The sequence below is a fragment of the Parasteatoda tepidariorum genome, chromosome 3, assembly GCF_982258835.1.
Source record: "Parasteatoda tepidariorum strain Cologne lab strain chromosome 3, Ptep-v5.0, whole genome shotgun sequence".
Taxonomy (NCBI): domain Eukaryota; kingdom Metazoa; phylum Arthropoda; class Arachnida; order Araneae; family Theridiidae; genus Parasteatoda; species Parasteatoda tepidariorum.
In genome coordinates this window covers 111,366,991-111,383,635 of record NC_141757.1, presented here as the reverse complement: position 1 = coordinate 111,383,635, position 16,645 = coordinate 111,366,991, and the positions used below count along the sequence as shown (strand labels likewise).

At 26.5% G+C, this 16,645-nt stretch overlaps 1 protein-coding gene across 1 annotated transcript; it reads left to right on the top strand.

Moving 5' to 3' along the window:
• Positions 1–8,657: 8,657 nt before the first annotated feature.
• On the top strand, positions 8,658–16,421 carry LOC122272595 (uncharacterized). The gene is made up of 4 exons (XM_071187301.2): positions 8,658–8,742; positions 11,674–11,717; positions 11,854–11,922; positions 15,699–16,421. The coding sequence occupies exons 1-4, from the start codon at positions 8,705–8,707 to the stop codon at positions 15,884–15,886; spliced, it is 339 nt and encodes a 112-aa protein (XP_071043402.1). The 5' UTR covers positions 8,658–8,704; the 3' UTR covers positions 15,887–16,421.
• Positions 16,422–16,645: the final 224 nt, after the last annotated feature.

Below are 16,645 nucleotides of genomic sequence, written 5' to 3'. Positions count from 1 at the left end.
ATGGAATATTAAAAAAATCTGATTCCATGCTAGAATCTTTGTCAAAGCATGTGGTGATATATTATATCAGTGAAGAGTAGAATCTTTTACGATCTCATATTAAAGTTTTAATTTTTTTATTTTTAATAACTTTATATAAATGATTCAGTTTTTTTTAATGTTTAATTTTGGTACAAATCATTTGCGGATAATTAATTTCATATCATTCTATACTTCTCTTATAAAAGATATTTACGAAATAATTTATTGTTCATGCAGTCTATAATTGCTGTTATTTAAATTGCTTTCTATTAATAAAGTTGACTGTCTTTAATTTATGAAAGTTCACATCTGTCAGATCCATTCATTCAAATCTGTATCTTCAGATGTTCTATGCATTTATTATAATTATATCATTAAAAAAAATGGAAAATATTATATTTTAAAAAATTAAATAGCATTTTTAATTTCTCTGTTTTTATCCTGTTTTAGCTTTTATTTAATTGGAATTTATAATTAATACTATTTTCATACTTCATAAAATATTTATCACACTATGCAAACTATTTTTCTTTTGTTGATAGCATACAATTTCTTACCACTTTTCCGCAAGTTAAATTTCTGAGGCAAAATTGAAAATGCTGAATCATAATTTAATTAAAAGTACAATGCTAATTAAAGTATTTTAAAATACAAATAAATTAGATTTTCGCAATAGTTACAGATTAATAGTAAGGAAAGAGGATCAGTATTAAAAATAATATTTATTACGAGATAGAATTCAATTTGAATTATATATATATATATATGTCATTCTCACGAAAACTGTCATTTTTCAGTTCATAAAATCCCAAAAAACTAAAGTGAATAAAAAGCTCTGAAACTTTTCATTTTAATAGAAATATGTAATGGCATTATAAAGAAAGTATATATCCTATAAATTATACTTAATATTTAAATTAATTAATTTTTTAAATATATATATATATATATATTTATATATATATATATATATATATATATATATATATATATATATATATATATATATATATATATATATATATATATATATATATATATATATATATATATATATATATATATATATATATATATATGTATATATACTGCTACAGGGTGAGCCACATTCACACAGCACACAACAGAGAGGGAAACATCCATACCCTGAGCGGGATTCTATCCCGCTGTCACTGGCTTCACAGTCAGGCACGCTGCCCGCTCTTCCACCTGGTCGGCAAACTCCATTTATAGATTCCCTGTAAAATATATCATTTATTAAAAACAATTTTGTTCTTATATTCCAGTCATCACATAGTACCCAGATTCAGAACAAGTTCCCTTCAGAATGTGCTGTAAGATTTCTTGGTGAAACCATATTAGTAGTTAAAAATAGGGGCTACTACCCCATGGGGCTCCAACCCCAGTTCAATCAAACTGTAATGACCGAGGTTTTTCTGAGATTGTGAGATGCCCTCTTTAGATAAGGTTTCATTGCAAGGAAGATGTTATTTTTATCTCTTCTTTTGAAAGTGGAAGGATTATTTTTATTTTCCGGACTTAAAAATTTTCCTCAAGCTAGTATATTTTAATTATGCTTTTATTATTTAAATTAATGTGCGAATTATTGTTTTCTCATTAAAGCATTATAAAAACATTGATTTAATTTCTAAATGATCTCTTCTTTAGAGATTATATTTTTACCAATTTTAAATTATATGTCTAATAATTCTAAACTGATGAAATAGTTCCATAGTCAGAATGTTTGTATTTAATTAGTCAAGATAGTAAATATGTAATAATCATTCTAAGTGATAACCATACATATTCAGTTGAAAAAAATAGTTTATGTTTTCTTTACTTAAATAATGTTCGAATTATTATTTTTGAATTAAAGCATTATAATAATATTGATTTAATTTCTAAATGAACCCTTCTTTAGAGATTATATTTTTACCAATTTTAAATGACGTGTCTAATAATTCTAAAACTAAACTCAGTAGCGCGACAGCCCATAGAAGCCCTACTGTGCCCATCTCAGTTTTCTTGACCTTGGGCTCTGGGGAACAGGAGATGCTCCAGTTAGGTGGTCAGCCAAACGCGATGCCCCCAGTGCTTAGTTCCCCAGCATGTACTCATTTATGGACCCGCTGAAGGGAAGAAAGGCAGAGTCAACCTTGCCCGGTCACTGTCAAATCCAGGACCTGTAATAATTCACACATTAATTTCAGTAATGAAAGCACAAACCATTTTATTCAACTGAATATGTATAGTTATCTCTTAGAATGATTATTACATATTTACTATCTAGACTAATTAAATACAAACATTCTGACTATGAAGCTATTTCATCAGTTTATAATTATTAGACATATAATTTAAAATTGGTAAAAATATAATCTCTAAAGAAGAGTTCATTTAGAAATTAAATCAATGTTTTTATAATGCTATAATGAGAAAATAATAATTCACACATTAATTTAAAATATAAAAACATAATTAAAATATACTAGCTTAAGGAAAATTTTTAAGTCCGGAAAATAAAAATAATTCTTCCACTTTCAAAAGAAGAGATTAAAAAAAAACCATCTTCCTTCCTATAAAACCTTGTCTAAAGAAGGCATCTCACAATCTCAGAAAAACCTCTATCTTCATAGTTTGATTGAACTGGGGTAGGAGCCCCATGAGTATACCGCCACAGCGATAAGACTAGAGGTCATTGAACTGGGGTAGGAGCCCCGTGGGGTAGTAGCCCGAATTTTCAACTACTCATATTTAATAGATTTTCTTATTAATTATATAAAAATGAAGGGCAAAAACTGTAAATGTGCCACTAGGTCTTTAATAGTACTGTTATTTTGACTATACATGGAAATGAAATATTTCGCAACTGAAGGATTATCACTACGGTTAAATAGTATGTTACATATGATTGAGACAGCAAAAACTTCTTTTTTTAAATTTATTTCGATAGCTGTAAAATGTTTTAAATTCAAGGCGAATCAAGAAAAAGCCTGAATGATGATAAAATTAACTTTAAAATGTGTAGTATGATAAATAAATTTTTGTCAAATCAAAGAGGATGCTCTTCCTCATTAAATTGGAAAAAAACTAAAATTTAGACGATTCCCTCAAAAAATTATGAATATTGTTTTTAAATTTATTTCCGCGCTTGTCCTGTATAAAAGAACAATTTTAATTACTTGTATTCTGCGCAGTTTTAAACAATTTCTCCTTCAAACTTTGAAACAAAAATTTTTAAAACAATTTGTTTTAAAACAAATTGTTTTAAAAATTTTATTAAATATTTTTCAAAGTTGTAGCTAAAAAAAGTTAAATTTTTATTTTTTTTACTGCGTCAAGTTTTTTGAAATGTGTGTATTTCAATGGCAGATTTTAATCTTTTTTCCCCTCTCAGTGACGGGGGGGGGGCTCAGTGAGTTAAACAGAAATAAATAAATAAATAATAGTGTGTTTTATATACTAAAGTGAAAGGAGTAAATAATGTGATGTATATAAAATGCATTTTTCTGACTTATTGTTCTGTTTGATTGTTGAATTTTAATAATGATATAAATTTTATTTTATAATGTATTTTTCGAATGAAAAATATGCTATAAAGTCTTTTTCAAGTTTACAAAAATTTTTAAGATTTTAAAAGTATTTCGAATGTTTAGCTGGAACAGTTTGTATTTTATTAGTATAAAGACGGGGAAAGTCATTAATTTGGAGTTTTTTAGTAAAAGAATGCATCAAAATTAGTATTTATGTTTTAAAAACTGTCTACATGATGCGTAAATGTTTTTTTTTCAGCAAAATGAGAATTTTGATGAAGAGCTAATTAAAATTGATTGCCCACAGCTCGTCTGTGAAAGGAAAAAGCAAACAGAGAATTTTCTTATATTGGATAAGATGATTGTAGATGTTGACAATTGCTCCAAAAGAGCAATTGACTTTTTGTTTAAGAGTCACTTTGTTTTGAATGTAATGTTCAGTAAATCAAGCTCTATGTTCTTATCGTTACGTCAATTTATGCTCTATAAGCAGAAAAAGGTGCTTCTAAAAACACTATAGAAAACTTAAATAATCTACTATATACCACATAAAGAATATATGTATAAATAAACATATACAATGAAATATATTTTTTTTCTCGTAATTTAGTTGTCTTATTCACTAATGCATTATGACATTTTCTGCTAAAAGTCTTAACCCTTTGCAGTTGAATCATAGTTTTCAGACACCAATTCGTTTTGCAAAGATGCTGACTACTCTACTTCGAGAAGACATTTTATAAAGTGATAAAGAATTAAAAACTAAGAACTGCAAGATTTTGCTGTCATGAAAGCTACTTATTTTCACTAATTATTATTGATGACTTAATGTGATTTTTAGAGCTTTGTTACACATGCATAAACGTTATATAAAAGCATGTTTAAAAATTACCAAAGATACTATTATGTTTTTTAATACAATTAAATTGCATTCAGTTCATTTGTAAATTACAATTAAACAAATGAACGATTAAAACATTGAAAACCTGAAATTGTCAGGGAAATTTATTTTAGCTCCAAAACTCTAGGAATAGTCAGGGCAAATTGCAATCCTGGAGAATGCCTATTTTATATCTGGAAAATAACCTGACTTAAAATTGTCAGCAACAGTAGTTAGTTATTGAGAATCGAGTTAAAAAATTCTATATTTATTACAATTATTGGTTTAAAATATTTTACATTTTAGTCAATCTGAAATGTTTCCATCCTCATTTAATAATATTATTTTTTGCACAGAAAATCTAATATTTGCCATTTCAAATAAAAGAATAAAATTTTTCTTATGAAAAATTTAATGATATAGATAAAATATGGTCTTGATTTTAGTTGTAATTTACCTGGAAAAGTCAGGGAACCTTTTTCAGAAATTGAGTGGGTACCCTGTTAAAAAGACGCTATGCTCTTACCTGTCACCAATATCTAAAAATATTTTTTTAAGTATACTTTTGCAAATCTTTAATAATTCAAGTAATAACTTGAAAAGTTACCATCCAAAAAAAATGAAATGTAGAAAAATTATCAAAGTTATGTACTTAAGAACTAGGATGGAAATGGTTAAGTATGATAAAACGTACTAATGAAGTCTCTTTAATTACTTTTTGAATGCCGAAATGAAATGAAAAATTAGGTAAACTGTTAATAAAACATTTGTATTATTACAAGAAGTTATTTTTAACTTAAAATTTTGTGCTTAAGTTTGTCACAAAGCTTTCGATCGCTAAAGAGTATTATCTTGCAATTATATTCAGCACATCGTGAAATACAAATGAATTACTAAGCTTTCACTTTTTTAATCAACTATCACTGTCTAGTTTTAAAATTTAAAAAAAAAAACTTATCAATTACCGAACACACCATTGATGAAATTTAAAAGAAATGAATGCTGATAAACTATTTCTATTACACATGCTAAAAATATTTTTCTTTTCATCTTATTTATGATAGGCATTAAAAGATACAGTGAATAGTCTGAAAACGATTAGTTTAATTCAAATGTGATTTAAATGAAACTTAAGTAAAGAGAATAAATAACACTTAAATGATGCCAATTATGAATGAAAAATGATTGAAATTCAAATTAAAAGGACCCAATCAAGTGATACATATAATCTATCAAAAACAATTGAAAATCATTCAAGTTTTAGTGAACACTATCCTCTCAAGTGATACTGAAAATTACTCATGTTTGAGTGAAATTTTTTCACTCAAACTTGAGTGATTTCCGTATCACTCTTTCACTTGAGTGATTTTCTCTCAAGATGAGAAGGCTCCTTTTTTCTAGATGAAAGAGTGAAATACCACTCAAGTTGAGTGATTTTCACTCCTTCATTTTAAGTGAACAAACAAATTTTTTTTTTAAATTTAATTTAAAAATGAGTCTAAAGTATTGTTTCTGCATAGCACAAGTATTTTTAGTAGTATAATAAACAGTAGTTTTCAGAATTTTAAGGACAGTAGCAAGTATAGCATATTTATTTAAGCGACTCTTAATATTTTATTTTCTGAAGCATAGAAGAAAAAAATCCTATAAAATATTTAAGAGAGAAATTTTTTAAAAAAATAGTACTCTGATATCTAGTGAATATTGATGTTAACATAGCAAGTTTAGGGACTCTTTAGAGGTTGATTCAGAACCATTTTAATAGTTATAAAACTATCTATTGTATATACTATTCGGCAGATTTTGTCATGAATATTTATATCAACTTTAAATTTTATTGCGTAAGTAACTAGTGTAGGAAATGACATTACATCAATTACAATGTTAGCTAAAAATACTATGAAATATATACGTTTTTTCAGAGTTAGTGAGTTACAAGTAACAGTTTTTTACATTTAAATTGCAGTTGCGGTTAAATTTTCCTTAAGTATTATTTTAAAATTTTGTTTAAGTAAAATACGGTACAGTAACTGTACTGTAAGTGAAATACTGTACTGTAAGTAAAATATAAAATTATTTTTACAGAAAAAAGGGAAATATTTTATTAATTATTTGCTTTAGTATAAAGGCATAAAAAATTAGTAATAGTAAGATTTATAATTACAGCAACTAAAAGGTCTTTTTTAATGGAAATAATTTTTTAATAGAAAGTTTTTTTTTTTTAATAAGTCCTTTTTTAATAGAATATTAAGTACAGTGTAAAGCATTTTGCTGTATAGTTGAACTTACTTTTGATGTTAAGGTAAACTAAAAATATTTTAAAGTAAATTATATTTATCGTGCAAAAAATAATACGCAATTAACAAAATAACAGTTAATTGAAAGAATTAGTTAGAATATAATGCTAAAATGTGCTAGATTTGAAACCTGTTTTTGAAATGAAGCCTGTTTTTGAAATTAATTCTAATGCGCATGAAAATATGAGTTGCCAGTAAGCAAACAAACAATAATAGCACAAATAAAATGAATATTTTTTGTATCCATATGAAACTAAATTAAAACTGAACAAAATATACATGAATGTAATATAAGGTTTTTTCAGAGTGCATGCCTACATTTATGTAAGAGTTTTTCTCTGGATAAAATTTAAAAAAAATTATTATTCATGTAGTAAAGCACAATTTGAAAAAAAAACAATGCATATAATATGGAAGAAATACATTCATATGCAATATATGAGAAGCAAAACAAACAAACCAAAAAATTAACAAGTGATGTTACTCAAAATGCAAGTTAATATTTTTGCTTTCATGGCTCGGAAAACAAACTTTTGTTCGTAAATGAAAAATTACAATGTGTAAAATGAAGAAGGATGATATAAACCAATAACATCATCTAAAATGCAAAGTTGATGTTACTCTTCCATAAAAAATTACAAAATCCCATTCCTTCCTTAATGAATTTGAAAAGTAAAACCTTTTTACAAAACTATTTAAACTCTAATAAATTTATATTTTCAACGAGAAAAAATTGAAAAATATTGAATTCAATTTTATATGAATATTTACAAATCATTCGAGTAACATTTTAAAGCACTAAAATTTAATTAAAAAAGTGGTATTGATTTTAATATAGTTTTATTACCAAAAGCAAAGAATCACTTTTAATTACAAATATGTTTAAATAATAATTCTTTTTTTTTCTAATTTTTCAAATTATTCTGATGTTTTAATTTTTAGTGAAAACCAAGAAAGGAATACAGAAAAATTAATTGTTATGGTTATTTAGCATTTTAAATAGGTTTTCTGTAGTCAATTGAATAGATTGTTCACTTATTTGTAAAGAATGAGAAGAGGGAATACAAGATGAAGGAATGGAGAAAACAATTCCCTTTTATAAAAAATATTTTTATTATGTCATTGTCTCTTAGAAAAATTGTGTGTTTTGATTTTTTCTATGTTTTCTTGGAGTTGGACTCAAAATTTTCAAAAACTAATTTTCATTTTTTTTGCATTTGTAAAAACCTAACATTGAGTAAAATTACGTTTGAATTTTTTTCGAAGTCTTCATGCGAAGCTTTGAAAGAGCTTCAGCATGCAGTTAAGAAGTATCATAGTATAATACATTATATCATTTCGTGCATCATAAAGTGATTCTCATTTCTGTGATGTGATCTTGTAGAATATAACACTTTTTACAGGTTGTTTAGTAAAATAATAACAAAAACTTAGTTGATTTTTAGAAAATAGTGCAAATTTCGGTAAACTTCATATTTATTCTTCATATTTATTTATAAGCTCTACAAAAAGTGATCCACAAACAATTTTAAATTGGACTTATAATGCTTTTATCTTATATGATCTTTTGCAAAATGCATCTATTTCCTAGTGGTAATAAATTTTTTAAACGTACGTGCACTACTGTAATGAATGGTAAAGGAACAGTTTGTATATATATATATATATATATATATATATATATATATATATATATATATATATATATATATATATATATGTATGTTAAGAGTTCTTTTTATTCATGAGGTAAAAGCGGTCTTACAAATAGGAAAGCGGTAACCTCAGAAATAATTACTCAAATCAAAGTAGGAATTACGTTGATGCTTTAGGTAACCTAAAACAAGTTTCCAAAATTTTTTTTAAAAAAAAGTATTTCTGTGATGTTCATTTATTTATTCATTTTTCTGTAATTTTAGTCCCAAGAGAACTATTCAACTGGAGAACTAGAGAGACTATTTCAACTGGTGAAGATGAAGCCCAAAGTTAATCAGCCCAGCTGCCCGATGGCGTAAGATTTGCTTAATTTAAAATATCATACTTAGAAGTATAACTGTTTGATTTTCGTACTAAAATAGAAGTTATTGACGAAAACAGAAGTTAAAAATGTAAAATTCAAATGTTGTTATTTTTAGACATATCGTTAAGAGTTGTCAACGATGTTCTCAGTCTCATAGTCTTACAGAGTAACCATTGGTTAGATGTCATCTGTCCAATAGTAGTAGTCATTCATTGATGTTTTCCCATTTTTCTCAGTAGTTATTCGTTAATAGACATTCGTTGATATTTTCTGTCTCATCTTTCTGAGTAGTCATTCATTAAAAGGCATTCATCTTTAAATAGTGTTTTTGTTTTACCTTAGCTTAAATACTAAAAAAAAAAATTTGTGTACCTTAGTTAATGCATTTTTTAATTCCTTCCTGAAAAGGAATAAAAATAATTGTATTAACAGTTGTCAATACGTAACGTCCTTCATAATTGCTGAAAAATTTAGTAAAAAGACTGTTTTTTTCCTCTTTATAATTAATGGAGGAACAGTAAAATAAATAAAGCAACAACATGAATTTGGGTATAATTTTTATAGATCGAGAACGAATTGCGTCGAACCTTACATTATTGTTATTAGCGAGGTTAGACTATACTATACTTGATTTCAGGCTTAATAATTTCGATCGTTCTGATTACGCGCAAACTGTCCCTACATTCTTGTTATAGGCCTATTTGACTACATTTGATTTTTAGATAACATTTTTGTTCTGTATTCAAAAATATTTTTCGATTTATTTGTTCTATATTGTAAAATGTATGATGTTATTCGCTGTGTCATAAAAGTGTACGATAAGTTATTCAATAAATTTTGAACTCTGATAAAACATTCAGGAAAAACATCCTAATTAAAAGAGTTATATTTTTTCTCTACTTTATGTCCTAATAAATTACATAAATTTTCTATATTTTTCTATAATATATTATAATCTGTCAACTTATTGCAGTAACATTCATGTAACTGAATCACGTCATTTTTTGCTAATATGGTAAGAAGTCCTTCCCAAACTTTCTTTTTTAAATTGATAAAAAAATGTAGTTTTTTTTAAATTTTATTTTAATCCTAAACATTTCTCCATGAAATTCTGTGATTAGTTTCATCTATAGGTGCACTTCTTAAACGAAATTTTTAAAATCTTCGGAATACCACCTGATCCTTTCCTTCAAATTATATATGAACATTAAAGTTAATTATACAGTATAAATCTTATTTCAGAATACAGAATCGGATGTATGTTGAATTTCTTCCGTTCGAAAATTATTTATTATTCTAAGAGATTTACTTTTATACTAGCTAAATAAACTGTAAAAGATTCCAGATCAAATTAAGGTAAAATGTATCGGCACACTGCTTGCATCATCCGTGAAATTAATTTTACCTGAAAATTCCTTTTAACCATAACATTTTATGCCATATAATTTTGCAGTAATAATTCTTTAACTGCAATAATTCAGTTATTTTATAATAAACATTACTGTAAAAATAACGGTATGTCAAATTTTTGTCTAATTTTTTTTGGTCAGATTTTTTTTGAATATTTCACGGTAAAAATTAAATTTACGGTAAAAAATTATCCTGGGTGCTGGTAGATGTCCCCGTACTTTAATCCGTAATTTTTGCAGTATACCCGTCATTCATACGGTACGAGGTAAAAAGGATAAACTTATATGAAGCAACTCTTCAAAATCTTGTACAAAACTCAAATGCATACGAGTATACCGAAAGAGTAAATAAATATTTCTACTCCTTGTATTCATAATTGTTCCATAATCTTCTCAGAGACTTTACGATATTAAATTAAAACAGAAAAAAAAACTTTTTTTTTGAGGTTCAACTGATTGCATTAAAGATTAACTACCGAAATCTTTGTCTTTCAGCTTAGTAAATGATGCTATGGCTCGTGTTGAATGCCAGCTCTTCAATAATGCAAATAACCGAAAAAATGCAAATAATCAACAATACACAATTTGAGAAGTAGGTACTGCGACAATTTAAAACATAAATTCTGTCCATTTTTTATTAACGATTTTTGTACAATTTTCTTCAGTAATTTTAGTCAAAACAGTTCTTGATTTTAACTCTTATTATTCTTGGTTGCTTTAAGTTATTAGATGTAGAGCAGAACTCATTTTTCTTTATTTCAATGATTTTTTTTAAATACTTAAGTATATAAAATTAAGTTTAAAAAAACGAATAATAAACAAAATAAAGAGGCGATTTCAGAGAGCTTTCGAGATATTAATTAGGTTGTGTAAAGGTTGATCCATGATGATATTTCAAATTCTGAAAAATATCATTAACGAACGTGCAATTAACTCATAACAGACTCGTCTATACTTTGATTTAAAACAATGTCTAATGCTAAACTCAGACGAAAACTTCATAAATAAAACATCTCTCCTGAACAAACTAATAGAAATTTGTATTTGATTTTGTCAGATATAAAATTTCAAATCTCAACCTCAGCTCAAATGGTTATTAAGTTATAAGAGATTAGACATTGCATTCCGACACGTATACCAATAAAAATAATAAAGAGAAGTTGAGAACTACGAGAAAGAGATTAGATGTTTCCAGTATAAATCATAACATTTATATTATTTAACTCATCATGACATCTAACATTACAACATCTCTTATAACATCTAAACTTTATAAGGATTTTTAGGATAGAAGGTAAATATTTTCCCTCGAATCCGTTATCCAAACTTGAAAGCCTTAGCATGAACAGTTTTGGCTTTAGAAAGGAAACACAGAATCACTAACTCTTCCTTGAATTATAATAACTTAATGCTCATACTTTCATTAGATAGGTTACCCTATTTTTCTAATGATGACTATATAATTCAAAGAATGTTTCTTTAGTTTTTGATACATTTAAGTATAATGTTACAGGCTTCAAGAAGATGACTTATCATCAACACCTGCGACATCTGCAGGTAAATCTTTAACTTGCTTTCGTTTTTCTCTCTTTTTAATGGCTATTTAAATATAGTTTTAATTTAGGCATAATAAGTAATTTAAACTAAGTTTACTTTAGTATTTATTAAAAGTGATTGACTATACTTTTTACAGTTAACTCCCCTGAAGCGCAAATAGTAGATCACTATACTTCACTTCAGACTGAAATTCCATTACGACAGGGTAAGACATTTATATATCAACATTTTAAAAATCTTCTATGAATCTTAAAACATAGCATATGACAATATATCGACTTTATACTGAGAAGAAAGCCAATGTTGAAATATTCTATATTCTGAAAATTAATGAATTTTTTTAAAACTTTTTAATAGCATCTAAAAATATTGTAATTTAAGTTTTGATGAGCGTAAGGCAAGATATGACTGATTAAAGAAACGAGAAGTGACAATTCAATGCACCAAATCTGGCCTAAATTTTAACTTAAATTTTTAAAATTCATTTGTTTTGGTTTGAATCTATATAAAATTGATGATTTACAGTTTATCTCTGGCATTTAGCTATTTAGGTTTTTACGATACACATTTCAAGAGCAATTGAAAGTGAAATAATGCAACGTAACTACAATATTGAAAAAAAAGGAATTTTTAAATGCATTTTTCAATATTTCTTTTAAAATTTAAAAATCTATCTCAAAACGTGCTGAAAATATAGAAAATAACGTGACAATCTGATGACTAAACTGGTCTAAAGCTATGTTTCAATTTTAACATTTGCTCATTTCTCAGCCATGAAATCATAGCTTCAAAAAATCATAAAATAACTATTTTTGGAAGTATGAGGCAAGTGTGGCATGTGTGATTGTACAGTTTCTATACATATGTAATATATGTAAGTCTATATATATGTTTTATAAGTAAGTGATATATTTTCTTACATTTTTTGTATTAATATTTAATATACCTTAGGTCTTAATAACTTAGGTAAACTTAGATCAGAACACAAACTATGATGAAAATTGTTGATTGTTGAACTTGAAAAAGACAAACAACTAGCGGAAAATAAAGTTTTATTAAAATATAAATTATAATGTAGACAACATGCACTCTCAGTGCAATGTGTAAAAAAAGGAATACACGCATCGCTCTGCAAGCACGTGAAAATTGAAATTTACCATACAGTCTCCACAGGCATTTGCACAGCCTGTTTTATAGGCGATTCCCCTATCGGGAGATCGTATCTATCTGATGCAAGATGCTCAACTTACTTGAGAAGGAATAAGAATATTCTTTCTCACAACAGCTATAAAAAAAATTTCATATACATAAATATATATATATATATATATATATATATATATATATATATATATATATATATATATATATATATATATATATATATATATATATATATATATATATATATATGTGTGTGTGTGTGTGTGTGTGTGTGAGTGTGCATGTATATATATAAAGCTCTTATTACTAACTTGGATGCAATTATAAAAAATTCAAAAATTCAAAATTGATTCATCAGTTACTTGATTTTTTCCCGTCATTTCTAATAACACTAGAAGGTTTTGCCCCTTGCTTCACTAATGCCAGTAACTTCTTCTCATTAATTATTTATATTTTTTAAAGTTGATACTTTCAAATCATCAAATTTATTAATAAAATATGTAATTAGAGTAGTTTTAGGTAAGCTCTTTTTGTTATATGTTTATCCTAAGTGAATGATTACCTTGATTTGAAAAATAATCATCTGTCTTTGAAAAAGAAATAAACAGGTTTTGTTATATAGGATGATGATAGGAAAGGTATTTTGAATTTCTTTTACTCCACCTTCTAAATAGGAGGCACATGCCATAAAAATAATATTCTGAAATCTGAAACTATATAACTGATATTGTGAAAAATTAATATTCTAATTAGCATACTCAAAATACGCTAATTTCCCCTATCAACCTCGTTATTTACAAAACATGAAAATAAATCTTTTATACTTTCTCTAATTGTTTCATTAAAAAACTATAAATTCGTGCTCTCTAACTATATAACAAGCTATTAAGCGTTGATATTTACCACCCCCTTATTTATTTCGATAATCTGTAGTAATAAAATAATAATCAAAAATTTATAATAATATGGTGAGTCTGTGTGCGTCTTTCATAACGCCAGAAACTATAGTCATATGTGATACCTTCTTGAAATTCTACCTGAATTTGGACTGTGAAACTTGGAATAGATAAAAAGGATGATTTCAGCTCTCAATCCTAAGCTTCTTTCAAAAATTTCAATTAGAGTTTCCCTGATAGAAATTGTAAAAATAGAATTTTCTCATTGGCTTAAGACTCGCTGTTTTTATAATTTAAACTGCAGAATCTTCTGTTTTTCCCCCTAATATTTTGATCATTACATCAATGATGTTTGCTACCTCATTGCTCTCATGAAAGAACAAAAAAAGAATTTTTTGCACGTTCTCTAAAATTTAGGAACCAGTTTATATTAAGTGTCAGCCCGGGTCGGATACTTGATATTTTTGATTTTGCAGAAAATTTCAGGATATTTACTTTATAAAAAAACTATGAGATATCTGTTTTATAAAAATAATTCAAAATGAGCTATTTTCCTGATATAGCAATATTTTTTTGAGTTGTGCTAGAGTCGAGAAAAAATATTAGCAACTATTTAAGCAAATGTTTTCAATATTATGCCTTTTAAAAGTTCTTAAAGTTAGAGGGCCAAAAATAAGTTTGAACGTCAAAATAAAATTGTATGTCCATATCTATTTGTTCTTTAAAAAAAGCAAACTGCTTTTTTTTGCTATGCAGACATTCTCATTTACTTTTCATTACTCAAACAAATAAAAAACAATAGAAAAAGACAATCAGAACTTTATCTTTATCTTTAGAAAAAAAAGTATGCTTAGTAAAAAATCAGCTGTTCCTCATCGAATAATTTTGATCAGCATAATATTTTTAATTTCCTAACAAATTTTAATTCTTAGCTAACTGGCAATAATTCTAAGTTTATTTTCAGTATTAACTTGACAATAATGAAAAATATGTTTGACTTTAAAGGAAAACATAAATTAAATAACTAAAACAATTGATTAGTATATTAACGGAAAAATAATATACTCGGTAGCGTAAGGAAAAAGATTTTGAGAAATGTTAAAGTTTAATTAAATAGTTGGTAAATGATTCTGCGAAACACGAGTGGACAAGTAATTAACAAATTTATTTTTAGAGCAAGACATTATATAAGATATTTATAAATTTTAGAATGCTTAAAAAGGTTATTCGTATTAATAATTATAAAATATATATTGAGGAAATTGATAAACATATTATTCCACATCTATACAATCTATACAACTAACTGGGAACTGATACAAATTCGTTAAGGATAAACGTAAAAAAACACCTATATTACTTATGACGCCAATGATAATTAATTCTGATAATTGAAGATTCTGATAATTGAAGATTCTGATAATTGAAGTAAAATAATGTGTACTAAAATTCAAAATTAATAGAAAAATGGTACTAATTTACATAAGAGAGCCTAAAAAATCGGCAAGTTTTTGTTTTTCAATTTTGTGCACGATTTTTTAGTGCTGTTCAGTGCTGATTTATGAATTCTTTCGTTCACCACCATGCGAAGATCGAATATCAACTATAGTTATATATAAATAAAAAAATGGCTAAACAAATGAATCTTCAAAATGAATAAATAAATGAAGATGTAAATAAATAAAATGATTCTTCTGTCAAATTCAAGACATGTATGTTGCATTAAAAGTTAAATTTTACAAATTATAGTATTTCGGAAAATAAAAATTTTAAAACTTTGCTACAGTGCAAATAGACTTTTATAATATATTTTAAATCTTATGCGAGGGGAGCATTAAAATAACTTTTCATGGGTTAGACATTAAAAAAAAACTTTCTAAGTGAATTCTGTTTAATGACAATAAATTGTTTCTGTTTATAGAAAATCCGAGACACTTCATCTCTTCTCGAGTCAGTCCCATGGAACCAGTTGATGACGAAGAAGGATCTCAACGAAATTCTTATTGCAGAGATCCGGAATTGAGACTATTTCTCATTGCAGGTACCATTGTGGTAGGAGGAATAGTTTTGGCCCTGATCATCGTGTTTTTCCACTTTTTTGGATTTTAAGTCTCGATGTTAATATGAACTACCTCCCAAGCTGTTAATATAAAGTTTCATTTTTCTCATCCATGGTTTAAGAATATTACTGCGTGTTTAATTCAGAATTGAAAGCTGTTCAATTTTAGAATTGTAAATTTGTAATTTGTTTTCCTATTGCCGCAGTGGAAAAATACTTTCTTTGTAAGGTTTCAAAGCTCTTTTAATCCTTCCTAATCGATGTATCAAAACATTGTTATCAATGTATGAATATAATCTTTAAATATTGTCTGGGTGCTAATATTCATAATAAATTTCATTTGTCATAAAAATGACTACTCCAGTCGTTCTCGTGTTATTGTAGCAGCTTCATCCAACACAAAAGTACATTATCTTTTATCTTCCATAAAATTTAGAGTTCTTGTGAGTAAAGCTAAGTTAACACTCTCGTTTAATTAAAGCCGCTCAAAATGCGACAAAAACAGTTATTTAAAATAAATATTTTCAGATTCCTTAATATTGTTTATTGAATCCTTAAATTGTGTTAATATAACAATTCTCATAATAAAACACAAGGTTTATTAAATTATAACTTACGCGATTTCGCATGCAATTTATACACTATCTACCAATATGTATTTGAGCACCCATGCAAATGAGGATATCTGCGGTCCTAATTTACAACACACTTCATACTTAAACATATTTCAGGAAAAAGGCATTGGCGCAAGTCGCTTGAAAAATACCACACAATTCAGAGCAGTCTAATTTAACAGGTTTTCTACAATG

Bases quoted from the DNA above. Each gene is read 5' to 3' on its own strand.
- LOC122272595 (XM_071187301.2), top strand. From the start codon at position 8,705: ATGAAGCCCAAAGTTAATCAGCCCAGCTGCCCGATGGC. The intron at 11,718-11,853 runs GTAAATCTTTAA...TACTTTTTACAG, and splicing joins AACACCTGCGACATCTGCAG to TTAACTCCCCTGAAGCGCAA. The intron at 11,923-15,698 runs GTAAGACATTTA...TTCTGTTTATAG, and splicing joins TGAAATTCCATTACGACAGG to AAAATCCGAGACACTTCATC.